Here is a 16122-nt window from a genome sequence, read left to right on the forward strand (position 1 = left end):
TGAGATAAACATTATATATGTATAAAGTTGTCAGAGAACAAACCGATAAAAAACATACATATGCATCTCCCTACCCAGAACCCCAGAGGGTCTTCCAGCCCTGCCAACAGTGCCATCTACTGCTTCCCAGCCGCCCTAGACTCCTGGTCTAGCCTGTGGTGTAAGATGCCTCCTGCCTCAACCTCCTGCCTCAACCCTCGCTTCCTGCTCCCAGGACATGGGAGCCAGTTGCCCTTTGAAACTTAGTTGCATCACACAAAACAGAGGAAATGTACGGCAATCCAAATTTGTCATGTTGAGCAGCTAGGAGGGGAGCCTGTTTTGTTTTATGCACACTTCTAACCACTTGCCACACCAGATAATTTGTAACAAATGTGGCATCACACAGTGTCATCCATAAGTGTCTCATTGTGTGTATTTATAAGCAACCATACCATTATTATCATTAAGAGAATCACAATAATGTGGTGACTGTACAATTTCCAGTGCTCCCTTATGCCTCACCAAGAGTCTTGGTTTCCTTTGCACGCTGTCTTTGACTCTAATGTTCATTTCAGTTCTTTGCAGTGTCACCTAAAGGCTTTTAGTCTAGATTTTCCCCCTTGCATGGTTTCTTTTTAAATATTTTCTGTTGAAGAATCACAATGGTTTGCCTTGAAATGTTTTCTTAAGTCTTGATCCAAGTGGGGTCATAGAACATATTTCTCTGTGGCCTGTATTTCCTGAAAGTTGATAGTTAAGCCTTGAGGGATAGTGAGGTTTTGTTTGTGCAAAACAACTTCATAGTTTCTTTTCCTCTCTCTCATTTTCTTCTGCTCCTCCCTCCTCTTTTCTTGCGACGTTAGGGAGAATAATTGACAATCGGTTATTACTTGTCATTGCCCAGACCTATCGATCTTTTAGGGATTGGAATACTAATATTTGAGGGCCAGTAAGATAGTTCAGTAGGTAGTGCTTGTCACTAAGCCTGAAAATCTTAGTTCAGTCCCCAGGGTTCACGCTAGACAGAAAGAATCAGTGCTCTCAAGTTGTTCTCTGACCTCCATGTGTCAACATGTCATTCATGTGTGCATGTGAACACACATACATATGCACACAAACACAATGAATAAATAGATTTGATTTTTTATCATTTGTCTTTACTTATTCCAACATTTCGATAAAAAATCCATTATCAAATATTTTATTACTATGACATATAGGAAAGGAAATAAAATGTTCTTTTCAAAATGAATTAGTCTTAGAACCCCGAGGGAGTAACAGGAAGGCTACTTGGAATTTGTTTGATTTGGGTTTTACTACTATTAGCAGATCATAGATTTAAGTATGTTTGTTTTGTGTTACTTCATGACAGGTATTGTTATTCAATTATTCCTCTTAATTTCATTATTTATTTTCAGTTGCTTTATGATTGCACTTGGACTCCTGTTCAGTTGCCTCTTTCATCCTCCTTACTTATCTGTAGAGACGTTACTTTTGAGTCAGTCAGACATGACTCCATGTTCCTTCCTAGTGTCAAGCTATATTAATAATTTAATGTGGTCCAGATGCTCTAGAAAAGAGGAATTTCTGAGACGGAAGCATCATCTGCCATCTCTCTATCTCACAGCAATGGTCACAATTTAGTATCACACATGAAAGCTATAAATGGGGTTCACGGGGCTTCCCAGTTTTAAGCATACAGGAGAAGACACTGCATGTCATTGTCAAGAGGGCTAGCTGGAAACCTCTTGAGGATGCTGTCTTAGAGTCTGAGCTCGTCTACTTAAGAAGGCCTGCTACTAACTTCCTACTACAGGGCTCGAGAGAGTATGTCTTCCTCCTGGCAGTGACTCTCAATCCACTTACATGAAGGTTTGGTCAGCTGGGAGAAGTGACCTGTCTGCCTGTTTCCTTCTCACTTTCCCAAAGGCCCTTCCTCAGGAAGAGGAGTGGGTGGGCCACAGGCCAGCGGCTTCTTTGCTTTCTGACCTGACAAGGAGACATGGTTTATTTTCTGGTTCTTTGGTGGACAGTCCATTTCTTCCCTATGTTCAGTTCTCTCTAACATTGTGAATTATTTATACTTGGTCTCAAATACATATTGGAAATATTCTCTGAAGCTCATGTATTGTACACTGGGTTTTTTTTGTATCTTATGTGATGTTCAGATAATTATTGAATTACTACTATTAGAGTTTGTAAAAGCAAAGATGGATTTTTTTATTTTATTATAGTAGAAATGACACAAAAATTTTTGTAATCCCTTTCGAGTGCATAATAACAGGGCTAACTGTTTGCAGCTGTTGAGTAAGTGATCTCTCCAAGTCCTTCCTTCTGTGAACCAGGAGTCTGTGTACTTTAACAGAGCTCTTCCCCACCTACAGCCCCCAAGCAGCAATTCTCAGCTTTTGGATCACGACCTCTTTGGGAGTTGAGTAAGACCATCAGGAAACACACATATACTTTTACAAAATTACAGTTATGAAGTAGCAAGGAAGGTCGTCACCTCATGGTAGGAGGTCAGCACATCATGAGGAGCTGAATTAAAGTCACTGCTCTGGCTCGAGCCAGTGTTCTGTCCTGTGTTCTGACGACATGTACTAATTAACTTACAGTGATTTAGACTCAGACTTTCCTTTATGCTTGGGCTTTTGCACATATAAAACAAAGGTTTATTATTTTTTTCCCTGGTTCACCATCACCTCTTTTTTTTTTTTTTTTAATTAAACCAAAACCAGGAAATGTTGGGATTCCATAAACCCCACCCCTCAGTTACCTAGCAACAGCCAGGTATACCCCACCCCTCAGTTATCTGGCAATAGCCAGGTATGCTCCACCCCAGTGACCTAACACTATAAAAGGGCTGCTTGCCCCCTCCTCTCTCTTGTTCTGTTGCTCTCTCTGCTCTCCCCGCCTTACCCCTCCTATTCCCCTTTTCTTCCCCTCTCTCCCTCTATGTGCTCATGACCGGCCGGGCCTAAAACAAAGGTTTCACACCACAAATTGTTTAAAATTTCCATCACTGCTAGAGCAGTGTACCTTCTTATGTACCCTTGCAAATTACAGTGGCAGTTCCCTGCCTTTACTCTCAGGGTATCCTGATGTTTGTGGGCTGCATCTCCTAGCTCAGCTTTCACCTGTTTGTGCTTTTCTGAGCCCGCCCACTTAGTTTTGCTTAACTGTGTGCACTCCGTTAAGACTTGCTTCATTCGCTCAGTGTTACTTGTAATACCTTTTCCAATTTACTAAGTATGGCAAGGAAGCTTCCCATTACTATATATTATTCCACAGTATAAACAGACTACAATAGACTATTTATTCTCTTGTTGATAAACGGTGACTTAGGGGAACAGTTACAAACACTGTTGCTCATGGTTTGAGCTGTGCATGTACAACATGTCCAGCTCCACTTTTCTTTCAGATGTACACCTACAAATAGGACTTTTGGACCCTGAGATAGATAAAGCTATAGATAATACTAAATGTAATATACATAGGCAGATGGGAGTAGATACTGCAGCTGTCTTCCGAGCTCATGAGGCAGTATGAACTCCCAACAGCAGGAAGGGGGCTCTGGTGCTCACTGGTCCGCTCTCACTTGCTATCACCATACTAATGTGTTCCACAGTAAGGAGCATTTTATGGTATTTGTTGTATGGTATTACTGTTCATGTTTCCTCACATATAAGACTCAGCACCTTTGCAGGTATTTACTGAATATCTGCATCTCTCTGAAATTGCTACTTCAATCTTTTGTCCAGTTTTTCTTGTATTATTTGTCTTTTTTAAAAAAAAAAAAACTAGTTTTGAAGTCTTATACATTCTGCGAATGGGTTCTTTGCTGATTATACATATTGAAATTATTTTTCATGTGTTCGGGTTTCCCTTCCCTTTATATTATCCTTGATTAATATTTATCCTTAGTTTTCATACACTTGAGTTACTCTGACTTTTCAGTGTTACTTTAAGATGGCCTAAGTGGCCTTTTATTCTAATTTGTTTCTCTAACTGAAAGAATAAGTGCTTAAGTGTGCTTCCTGTAAGCACAAATTGCTTCATCACTAAGAGTTTGGCAGACCTTCTCTTCAGAGAGACCGTCAGTGGCATTAACAGCACAATGCCATAGATTGGAAAAAACACTTTGATCATAGACACAATTAGGTCCCTTGTACCAACTCAGCAAGTCATTATGATTCTATTTGGCTCTGCCCCAATAAATAGATCCTGGAATGTATGTGATTATCTTGTTTTCTGTAACTCCCAACTGTGCGCCATCCTGTGCCGCCATATGGTGCTGTTCTAAATGCATATGGGGTCTGTATGGGCATATGTCCTCTCTCTCCAATGAGGCTGAAAGCTCTTTGACACTAGAAGATCTGCTAATGTATCTCTGCATTTCCCATGCTGCTTTGTATAAAATAAGTGGCTAGAGGGGTGACACAGTCATTATTCAGAGTTCACTCAAAAGACTGTAAACATGGGATGCTTATTGCTGTGCTATTTTAGAATGGACAGTTCCTTGTTACCCAAACACAGTCCGCCAGTGGATACAGTTATCTGCTGTTTTCATGTCTTACCGATGAGTAGGTAACTTGACTTCCACATCCTTTCCTGTGCTATGGGATGGCTCCGAGATAATAATGGGACCCACTAAGAACCATAGATGATTTAGAAGGTGGAAAATCAGCTTTTTCTGTCTGTCTGTCTGTCTGTCTGTCTGTCTGTCTCTCTCTCTCTCTCTCTCTCTCTCTCTCTCTCTCTCTCTCTCTCTCTCCTCTCCTCTTCTCTCTCTCTCCCTCCCTCCCTCCCTCTCTCTCTCTCCCCTGTCCTCTCCTCTATCTCTTCCTCTCTCTTCTCTCTCTCTCCTCCCCTCCTCTCCTCCCTCCCTCCCTCTCTCTCTTCCCTGTCCTCTCCTCTATCTCTTCCTCTCTCCTCTCTCTCCTCCCCTCCCCTCCTCCCTCCCTCCCTCTCTCTTTTCTCTTGCTCTCTCTCTACCCTCTCTCCTCTCTCCCCGCCCCACTCTCTCATTCTCTGTTTCTTTCTCTCTCTGTCTCTGCATTTTTGGTTGTGAATGTCATGAGAGTCAGTAGATATATATATTCATTTGCTTTTCAGGTAGAAATGAGTCCTCTGGAAAACGCCATCGAAGTGTTAGAAAATAAGAACCAGCAGCTGAAGACCCTGATCAGCCAGTGTCAGACAAGGCAGATGCAGAATATCAACCCCTTGACCATGTGCCTCAATGGAGTCATAGATGCTGCAGTGAATGGTGGGGTTTCCAGGTATCAAGAGGTGAGGACTGAGGATTACTGGACAGGAACTTGTCAGTAGAGATGCCTTGAATTTTATGGATCTTTTTGTGCAAACATGGGCCCATTATCAGTGACAGATGGCTGAAGTCATCCCAAATGCAACCTTATATAAAACAGGACAAGTGTGTAGCCATATATTTCATCTTCCTGATGAGATACTTGGAGTGTGTTTATTTTGGGCTCAAGAGATCAGAACTGCTTAACAAATATCTACCTAAAGTAATTTGCCTGATCAAAGAAGTCTGTGGGGGTAGTCCTGTGTTGGTTGGTTGGTAGACCTTTCATCTGTTTTTTTATAATAGGCCAGAATACCATGTTAGCCACATTGAATCTTAAGACAATTTATTTTAGAATATAATGCCTATAGTTTATTGACGTGGGTCTGCTCTTTATTTTTTGACTGATGCTCTGACTTTCTGAATGTTCCCTGTGACCAGCTGCTCACAGTTAGTAATTACTCCATCTGTCCCCAAACATGCTTCATAATCATGCCATTTCTCTACATATGCCATACCTTAGAAAAAAATAATAATAAGCATGTCTTTCCCTTCCGTGGTAACTCTCCCAAGGTAGTCTGACTGTCCCTTCTCTTCCTAGGCATTCTTTGTCAAAGACTATATTTTAAGTCATCCTGAAGATGGAGAGAAGATTGCACGGTTAAGAGAGCTGATGCTTGAGCAGGTAAGACGGCAGAAACAACCATTCTATCTTGCCTAACTCTATGCATCCCTGCCAAATACCTACCTACAGGTATTTGCATGAACAGCCTAACTCAAGTGGCAGTTGAGCTGACAGATTTACTTGTGATATAACCCAACTATTAATTTCTTTCCACTTGGACCCAAGAGCAAACTTAACAAGTTGTTTCCTATAAGTAACATTGCACATAGTTTCTTTGAATGTCCCTCCCTACGACCGATTCTGTTGCTGCCCCAACAACACTCAATGAATATGATTGTTATATAAAAGCCATAGTAAATGTGTAAACAATCAGTAGAATTTGCTCTGGGGCAGTATTGCATTTTGCAGATAAAACCTAGAGGATATATTATGTGGGCAAACCAGGTACACTCCTCATTTTCTACCTCAAAGAAGCAGTTTATTTTTATTTGGTGCCATCAAAAACTGATAACAAGAATTCTAAGTGTTCTGTTGCTGGCAGTGCCCTGTTGATGGTCACCTGAAAAGGGTTTCCAAACCTCTGATATAAAGAAACATTTGGCAATCTGGGTTAAACGGGAAATAATTTTGTTCGCATGCAAAGGAGAGTATGTATGACACACTAGGGCAAAAGCATCTCTTCTTATTGATAATATGAAATTAATCAGAATGCATGGGGGGTTTTGTAGACTGGAAGGTAATGGGGTTATGATGAGTTTTAGTCCATTTACGCTCTGTAGATATTGTCCACAAAATAATGACACGGGGTAAGAGACAGGGCTGTATAATAAGGGCAAGTGACTAGTGGGAGTGGAGGACTTTGACCTACAAGAAAAATAGTAAGTTCCCATGCGATTATGGGTAGGACACAGGCGCAGGACCGCATAAAGACCTTAACCTTGGTTGATTCCATAATGGCTCTTTGAGCATCAATAACCGGAACATCACCTCTCACCAGCAATCTCCTTCCGAGTATGTTTTTGAGGATTTGGCCTGAATAACTTCTTTCCCCAGAATAAACAGCAGCTCAGAGTTAAGATACTTTTCAAGAAAATAAAATTAGAATTAAAATTACTATGGCATGTTTGGTATGGTTCATAGGACCCTAGGGAAGGAGCTGTCTATGGTCAGAAAACATGAGGTTCCTGCTATAGAGCAGTTGAATCAAACACCTGTCATATAACATTTGGCATGACATATTACTTCTGTGGGACCATTAGGAGCTAGACTGGAAAGGCCACCATCCTTCCTGGACCTCTGTCTGGTTGACATGAAGATATCTTCAACAGATGTATCCGGCTGTCTGATCCTACAGGAGTTGCCTCAGTTGTAGAGAGCCACTTGGCCCATTGTCACTGTCTTCTCTGTGGCCCACTTCTAAGACTGGGGGGAAAGTATAAAGCCTGGCCATTTGGGTCCAACGCAGGACAACCTTGAAAGCATAATAAAGTTCCAAAGGTGTACTAGACTTGCTAGTGTTAGCCAGCGTGCTATATACTCATGTCTCTGTAGAGCCCTGCTTGACCCACAGGCCAAGTTTCCTACAATGAGCCTCCTAATCTGCATGCTGGAGGCTATTTCCTGATGATCCAAGTTAATATTATAATTGTTATAAAATTAAATATTAAAATGGATCTGCTTTATCTCTTTATCGGCCCCACTCTATCACTCCACAGGCTCCCCTTCTAGTATGGAGCCGGGCACATGTACTCTTGTCACTCGGTTCACAAGCTGTACACTCTGCATGATTCTCTTGTGTGGCGGTTCATTCTGCCCGCCCTACTGCCTCTGTCCCGGGTAGAATTACCGCCCCAGCATGTTTCTTTACAACACAGCCAGTCACAACATGACTCTAAGGCCCGATAGCTTTTCAAACAAGTTTATATATTCAATTCTCAATCCACAAACCATCTATTTAATAAGATTACATCCAATGGACAAAGATACAAACTGCCCTTCCATATAAGATAAAAGACCTATAGGAGCCTTAAAATGTTCATAGCTACCTGACGCCAATTAAGTCCACCTGATCCAGCTCATCCTTCCCGAGCTCCATCTTCATCCTCCTCTGTCTTTTCTATCCCTCTCCTCAGACCCTCTCTCTCCACCTTCCCTTCCCCTCCCAATCACCTGCTCTCTAATTTATTTTACTAATTCAAATGGGAAGAAGATTCTAATGAAGTCACCTGAGTATTTGACTAGTCAGCCCTTCTTGGGAACATGGAATTAACATAAAAAATACAAACGGCTGTAGGACAATCCACAAGCACAACAGCTATTTAAAATGAAGAAGGCAAGCGGTCAAGCCATCGCTACAGTTAGTCACAACTCTTGGGTTCCTCCCATTGCTTCATCTCCCTCAGTGTGTCACATACACGCCACTGCTTCCTTCATGCTCCTTTCAGGGCGCTTTTCTCTTTGGATGGGTGCTAGCGGGGCAGGCATCCAGAGGAGAAGATGCCGCAGTCCCGTCTCAGTTTGCCGAGATGCAGAAGATAGCTGTCACACAAACCCAGGAAATCACACAATCTGATAGCTGAACAAAGCAACGTTGAATGCTTATCTTCATTTCCTTTTCATTGAGACAGGACCCCTTCCTTGTATATCATAGTAAATAAGCAAGAATAATATTTTTTAAAGAAAAACAAAAAGCACAGCAACTGCTTCAGAGTTCCTGCTCATTTTTTTTCCTCCCCTTAAAAAAAAAAAAAATCGAAGCTGGGATTAGAAAACTATTGCAGGAGAGAGAGAGTCATCCTGAGAAAGATTTGCTTGACCCTCCAAACAGGAAACAGCTTCTGCCTTATTCCCTGCCTTGCCTTGGGAAGGGGATGAGGGCTGGGAGGTTAAGGAGGAAACAGGAACCTATAACCATTAACGAGGGTTATCATTAAAGATGTGAGATACATGGGGAAGGTGAAGTAGGAAAGTCACATTTGGGGAGTCCAGACAGACCCAAATTCAAATCCCCATGTAGAATTTGTTTGGCCCTGTGACTTACCTATAAAGTGACTGTTGTTCCCATTCATCAGTGTAGCAGTCAGTGATGACAGTCCACAGCAAGCATCCATGAGAAGTAGTCACTGATTCAGTCTCTTCCTTCTGTAATCAAGGCACAGATTCTGGAATTTGGGCTGGCCGTGCATGAGAAGTTTGTACCTCAGGATATGAGACCCCTTCACAAAAAACTAGTGGACCAATTCTTTGTGATGAAATCGAGCTTCGGGATACAGGTGGGTGCTGAAAGGCATGGTAGGGCACTCCAACCTGGGCCATTGCTGTTTGTGAGTCTGAGGATGCAGTAGCCAATAGTGACATCTTTTGGTTCCTCTGCCGCACTGCAGCATTTGCTCAGAGCTTCTGATATCACAGTTGCATTCCTGCTGTTTTCTACCCTTTATGAAAACAAATGTCCATGTCAGAAGGCTCAATAACACTGGCCTTGTAATTGGTCCCTAGGTAGATTTCATAACGTTGAGGGTGTATGTGTAGTAGGTTGAAGCACCTCATAGATGTCATCAGATGTGCTCTTTACCTTCTCTCCAGGAGTTCCCTGCTTGTATCCAGGCCAGCCCTGTCCATTTTCCCAATGGGAGCCCTCGTGTGTGTAGAAACTCAGCGCCTGCTTCCATGAGTCCAGATGGCACCAGGGTAATCCCTAGACGCAGGTAAGTCATATTCTGAATTACCTCACAATTTGCCAGCACTGCAAGATGATCTGGAATGGTTCTCTCGTTCTTTATGGTACAATTTGTCAAATTCTCCATTTCTTAATGAAATAATTAAGCCAGGAGGCAGCTGCAGACATCTGCCCCTGGTAAAACAGCAACAGCATGAGAAATAAATAAACTCAAACATTCCATTATATTGAGGCAAACAGGAGAAAACAGAATGGGATGTATCTATTCCTTACGGTTTTATGCCGTGCCAGCATGTGATAAAATACAGTTCCAGGACTGAGTTAACAACCTTTTTTTTTTCCTCCCCTGAAACAGCCCATTAGGCTACCCAGCTGTCAACCGGTATTCCTCGTCCTCGCTGTCCTCACAGGCCTCTGCTGAAGTAAGCAATATTACAGGGCAATCAGAAAGCTCTGATGAAGTCTTTAACATGCAGGTACTTCATTAGCTTTTTGTCTGTTTATGTTTATTCCGTTTTCTGTCTGCATCATGAGAGTGTCTGTCCACTCTGCTGGCTCATGAACAGACCTTCAAGCAAGAACTTGACCTAAGGACCAACCTTTTAAAAACTCGGTTTTGTTTCATTGGCCTCTGGAATCCACAGAGACGTTTCTCTCCAAAATGCCCATCACTTTAAGAAAATAGAAGCAACCGATGAAAGAAAAGCTCAGGCATACTTGCCTGGCTTGGCTCTCAAATTGCCCTTAGTAGTTCTTTGCTTCCTGGGTCCTGGGTTCTTGGAGCATGTTGACATATGCCAGTTGCCTCTTAGTGTTCTCCAGTAACTCTTTATGAGTTCCCTTGTGGCTTGAGGCCCCAGTATAAAATTTGCATACTTACATAAGAAAATTTTCTGTAATAAAAATGGAAGAAAATGCATAGTTTTGTAGGTAGCTTACAGCCCATGGGAGTCTTGAAGCATTTTATTTTATGAAAGCAAAATAAGACTTGTTTTCCTAGAACTGTCTTTGGAAACAGCCACAGTGTGACTCCCATTGTATGCTTTGAACAGTTTCGAAGTAAGGAGAAGGCAGAATGTGTGACTTTTAGAAACCATCATCTTGGTTGGCTGGATGGCTTAGTGGGAAAGCACTTGCCACCAAGCATGATGACACAGCCAGGAAAAGAAGAGAACTAACTCCTTGGGTTCTCTGCGGGCTGTCCTCTGACCTCCACATGCATGGTGCACACATGGGCTCTCACAGGAGAGGGACATGCATACACAATCAATCAATAGATGTAAAAATTAGAAACACTTCCCTAGTTATGCCCCCAAGACTAGAAGTATTTCCCTTTATACTACAGGGACAGCAGGCTGCTGGTAGGTTCAAATATAGAGCCGAAACTAAGACGCGTGGTCCTTTCTTCTGCAGTAGTGGAAATCTCATCCAGGCCAGCTTCATTGTTGCTCTGAGTCAATAAGGCTCTGCTCTGTTTCTAAATGGCCTTTGGGAGGGGGGGGGGGTTCCTTTTTCTCTTTTGACAATTTGAAAAAAAAAAAAAGAGAGAGAGAGAGAATGTTGGTGTTTTGTTTCAAATGTCGTTGTGACCTGAAGCTTCTGACCACGTATGACAGCAGCTCCCTATGTTTGCAGCCTAGCCCATCTACCTCAAGCCTGAGTTCCACTCACTCCGCTTCACCTAATGTGACGAGTTCTGCCCCGTCGAGTGCCAGAGGTGAGTGCAGAGCTGGGGAGGTCCTGTCTGGTGCCTTGAGGATTTTCCCGGCCCTAAGAACTGTGGCTTCAGGGGCCTGTATTGTAGGCAACTGCCTCAGCACTCTGTTTTTTCTAAGGCCCCACTGGCCAGCCACCTGATAATTTCTGTTTCTCTTCCCAGCTTCACCTTTGTTGTCTGACAAACACAAACATTCCAGAGAAAACTCTTGCCTGTCCCCAAGAGATCGACCGTGCAGTGCCATTTACCCAACACCTGTGGAGCCTTCGCAGGTACTCCTGTGGGTGAAACGGAAGCTAGTGTGGGAGAGTGTGGGAGTGTGTGCGAATCTCTTCAGAGTAAGAGTACCTACCAAAAACAACCAGCCACTGGGAGACGACTCAGTCAGTCCACCTCCAGTCTCTGCCCATTGTTTGGAGTACCATCTGACTCATCTTTCTAGAGCAGTGGCTCTCAACCTTCCTAACGCCCGTGACCCTTTAGCACAGTCCCTCATGCTGTAGTGACCCCCGCCCACAGAACTGTTTGGTCACTATTTCCTAACTGTAATTTTGCTACTGTTATGAATTCTTTATAACTGTAATTTTGCTAATTTTATAAATCACAATGTAATACACATATCTGATAGTGCCCACAGGTTAAGTGATGTCTGATGCGACCCTCAATAGGGCCAAGACCCACAGGTTGAAAACCACTGTCCTAGAGGGATATCTGTATCACAGCCCTAACTGCTAGGGAATGCCTGGTCCTCGATCTCAACCTATTTCGTTGGTGCTACAACAAGATTCCAAGGGAGAGCCAGTGAATGAGCCATCTCTGTGTGTGTGTTTGCATGTGTACGAAGCAGAAGTCTGGGGAGGGAAAGAAAACTCGTGCTTCTGCCCAGAACTTCCTGTTTGCACATAGCTATTGAGGATAGCTACAGCTGATTCCTTTCCACAAGAATGCAGGAGCAATCTGTTTGCCTTTGCCATTAATCTTCCATGAATTACCAGGAAAGGGGCTGTGTCCTGGAGATGTCATAGGAACTAGGGAATGTGGTTCTGCCTGTCACTCAATCCTCACTTTAAAAATCCTGAGTGGGCACAGGGGTAACATATATGCATTGGAGGGCGGGTACGAAGTTGAAGATTCATGTTGTATCCCTGAGTTTTTCACAGTTTATTTGGGACTAATTTTAAGAGCAGAGAAAACTACTTGTTTCTGCTCCAGCTAATTTCTCTGTTTTTCTACACCATCCTGGCAGAAGTCTGTAGCTGCATCTGGAATTGGATGAGAGCGAGTGGGATTTGGCTTGATTGGTTTATCTTTGCTGATTGTGTGATCTTCCCGAAAGGCCCAGGATACCTCCTCTGCGCAGCACTGATGTCTTGCAGAAATGATTTCTGAGTGCGTTTGGCTGAACCAGCTAACCAATTTTATTTCCCGTTGTCACTGGCATTGCAAGGGGATTTCAGTTTGTTTCATCTGCTCTAAGAGATCATGTGCCAGCATGGGAAACTCTGAAAGGCTTCCTTGATTAGTCCCAAGTTATCTGCCTTGGGTAAAATTTTGAAGCAGTATATATATATATTACCAAAAATTACAATAATGTATAATGATGTAGGTTTCCACCTTTTCTTTTCATTAAGTTAGGTAGAGCCATGTAAGATTGGTACTTTTGTAGGTTAAAAATTATAGAATATTCATTAGCTCATTTTTTTGCCTCTCGTAGGATTTAAACCATGGTAGAATTTGTCTATATAGTAGGTTTTAAATTAATATTTCTCCTCTCATTCATAGTCATGTCATGCTGCCAGTCTAGAACTTGTAAAGAACACCAGATCTAGCTAATATGTACTATCAGTTTTCCCTATGTTTATTATGAGTAATTATTTGCCATTTACATTGAACATGAAACACCTTTTGTTCATTATGTTTCTTTCAGAAAACTTAAGGCTCTGTTCCCCTTTTCTCCTTAAATATAGTTTAATTATTTGTTCCGAGGCTCATTGTGCCATATAGAGAATGTCTTGAGCAAAAGTTTCATAAGGAGATAACCATCTCATTTTCTAAAAGGCATATCTCAGCATGCTATGTGATAAAAATGGACTCTTCTCCGTTTCCAGAGAATGCTGTTTAATCATATTGGAGATGGGGCCTTGCCTCGCAGTGATCCCAACCTTTCTGCACCTGAGAAAGGTGGGTACCGATCATCCGACAGTTGCAGGTCCTAGAATGTGTCCGGGTTTGTTGTGTCCTCATTCCTTCCAGTCTTCTGTGTGCCATTGGGTGGGTGGGGCTCCAGACTGTTAATGATCAGGAGGGGAGAGATCTTCGGCAATTAGTGGAAGATAGACTACCCCATCCGTTCTCCATAAACTGTTAAGATCTGAGCAAATTAGGAGCTTCTGCGTGTAATGACCTTCTGTTGTTCTGTGAGCCTGGGCGAAGCCTGCTCTTCACAAAGCAAAGTTGTCCACGAAGCCACTAGCCTACACAGTAAGAATGGCCACTCCTCAGGTTGATTCCACAGTCCCCGTGTGCTGTCTCCTTCACAGAGCTCATATTAGGCCAGCTTCTCTGTTTGTGGTGACTCGGATGGGCTCTTGTCCAGTTAAATACCGTGTGTAAGCATTGCAATCCACTGCAAAAAGGACTTCGGCCTGCCTCAAGGTCATGCGCACACACAAATAAGGCACACACCAAATGCATGCATAGTAGTAAGAAGCCAATTAGCAACACACAGACCAGGAAGAGCAGATTAAATGTCACTTCCACTGTGGGTGCAGGGACCAGGGACTTGCAAAGTCACCCCTTTGCCTCTCAGGGTCAGACCTCAAAAATAGCAGTCTCGCAGGCTAATGAATCAAGACTCACTAATGAAATGTCCCAGTAAAGTGCACTTTAATTGCTCCCATTAAGAACTAGGCTGTATTACCATTTTGGTACACTGATACATTAACATTAAAACTTCCCGAAGGGAGATGAAAATTAGCGAGGACCTAGCCAAAATTATTTTAAAGCATGGAATTAGATTTAAGTCAAGCATTGATCTTTACCAGGAGAAACTAGGGATGTGCTGTTATCTTTTCTAACCAACCTTGCTAAAGAAAACCATCCAGAAAATATAAAAGAAACAGAGAAATAAAATGTTTAAAATAATTCTACCCCATTCAATCAAAGCAGTAATTTGGAGGAATAAAAGGTGGCAGTTCTCACTGCGTCCATCAGATGGCAGTATCTGCACAGGAAGCAAGCGGTAACTCTGGTTTACCGTTAGAAACTTCATTGTTGAGTGTTTCATAACCTTGTGTGTCCTGCGCGGCTTCTTCCATAGTCCTCATCCTGAGACATGGAGCCGGTGGATTGCAAAATAACAGTGATGCTATCAGCAGGCCAAGTTGTTTTCTCAGGACTTACTTAGTGTAATCCCCTCCATTTGGGACTCCTTTCCTGACAGGACAGGTCCCTGCCCCTTGGCGCTTCTGCCGCATGCTTGTAATATGAGGGTGCTGTTTGCCCCTCCACCTCCTATAGATGCCAGCTGTCCAGAAATTTCTACAAATCGGCTGATGACTATATTTTCAATCCATTTTTCGGCATATAAACACATTTGGAATTCTCAGCAGGTTGCTACTCCCTGGCATAAAGATTTGTAGTCTTGTTTGACAGATTGAGGGAAATAAAGAGACCTGCTGTTACTCAATTAAATGTCAGCACTATTAGGTAACCAATTAGAGAGAGGTTTAGTATTGGGGACGTTTCCTTCTTGTTTACAGCTTAAGGGTTTGTGCTCTTTTTGAGGTCCAGTTGAGTTTTTTATTCATTCTAGATAATTCTGACGTTCTCCTAAGATCTCAAGCATTTGAAAGGCAAAGCTGGATCTTGTGTTTTTAGCTGTGTTATTCCCTTCCAGCTGTGAACCCCACCCCTAGCAGTTGGAGCCTGGACAGTGGGAAAGAAGCCAAGAACATGTCGGACAGTGGGAAACTTATCTCTCCCCCTGTCCCTCCAAGGCCCACACAGACTGGTGGGTATTTGAAGCATTTGAACAATCACTTTCATAAAATAAGTATATTGAGTATTTCAGTTCATCTTGAATTTCTCAGAGAAAGGAAGGCATCTGGTTTCCAAGGTAAAATCTTGCTAGCAACACAATTCACATCTAGTTCTCTCCTCCTTCCCCGGCACCTCTGCCAGACAGTCAGACAGCAGTCCGTTCCTAACAAGCCCCTCAGAAGACTTTGAGCATGCCATCCTCTTCCCGGCTCCGTGTTCAGCCCTTCTTGCTTGGTGGGCCACTCGCTCTGGCCTCTGCCCTTCACTCCCACTAATCTCTGCTAGCTCAGCCGCTTTCTCTAATCTTCCACAATGGCATGACACCAAGAAGAGCCAACGCTCAGTGGCTTTTGAGGTGACTGACACCCCGAGTTATCTGCTGCTCGGAGAGCTCTGTTTCTGGCAGTGGTGTTGCTCAAAGGGTTGGAGCACAGACCTGCATCTCTAGTAACTGTGGCTCATAAAGCACATCCTGACGGACTCACAACCTCAGGTCTTCTCAGCGGTAGACTGTCCCTGAAATGAGGCTGAAGCCTGCATTTTACCAGGCCATTTGTGGGATTCTTGTGCTCACTAACATCTGAGTGCTGAAAATGGTTGGGAAACTTCCAGCCTGGCCCTGGGTCCCAAGGGAAACACAGACAGAAGCAGAGCTGGCTCTTTCATGAGTTTCTGTTGGGAGAAGGCCAGCTTTTCCTCTGAACATACCACTTGCTTAGTGACTTACACGTGGAGCAGTTCTAAGAGAAGCCTCCTGAACCAAATCTTGT

The 16122-nt window shown here is 43.0% G+C and overlaps 1 protein-coding gene across 3 annotated transcripts in view; it reads left to right on the forward strand.

Moving 5' to 3' along the window:
* DOCK4 (dedicator of cytokinesis 4) overlaps nucleotides 1–16122 on the forward strand; it is a 383278-nt gene that overhangs the window by 359512 nt on the left and 7644 nt on the right. The window contains exons 42-50 of one of the 3 annotated variants that reach the window (XM_080927592.1): nucleotides 5098–5274; nucleotides 5892–5975; nucleotides 9068–9187; nucleotides 9501–9622; nucleotides 9950–10070; nucleotides 11230–11311; nucleotides 11474–11583; nucleotides 13420–13492; nucleotides 15210–15323. In XM_080927592.1, coding sequence (XP_080783718.1) covers nucleotides 5098–5274; nucleotides 5892–5975; nucleotides 9068–9187; nucleotides 9501–9622; nucleotides 9950–10070; nucleotides 11230–11311; nucleotides 11474–11583; nucleotides 13420–13492; nucleotides 15210–15323 — 1003 coding nt within the window. The remainder of the gene's footprint in view (nucleotides 1–5097; nucleotides 5275–5891; nucleotides 5976–9067; nucleotides 9188–9500; nucleotides 9623–9949; nucleotides 10071–11229; nucleotides 11312–11473; nucleotides 11584–13419; nucleotides 13493–15209; nucleotides 15324–16122) is intronic. The other 2 variants (XM_080927593.1, XM_080927594.1) reach the window with 2 other exon arrangements.

This window comes from Micromys minutus (genome assembly GCF_963924665.1).
Source record: "Micromys minutus genome assembly, chromosome: 1".
In the NCBI taxonomy this organism is placed as follows: domain Eukaryota; kingdom Metazoa; phylum Chordata; class Mammalia; order Rodentia; family Muridae; genus Micromys; species Micromys minutus.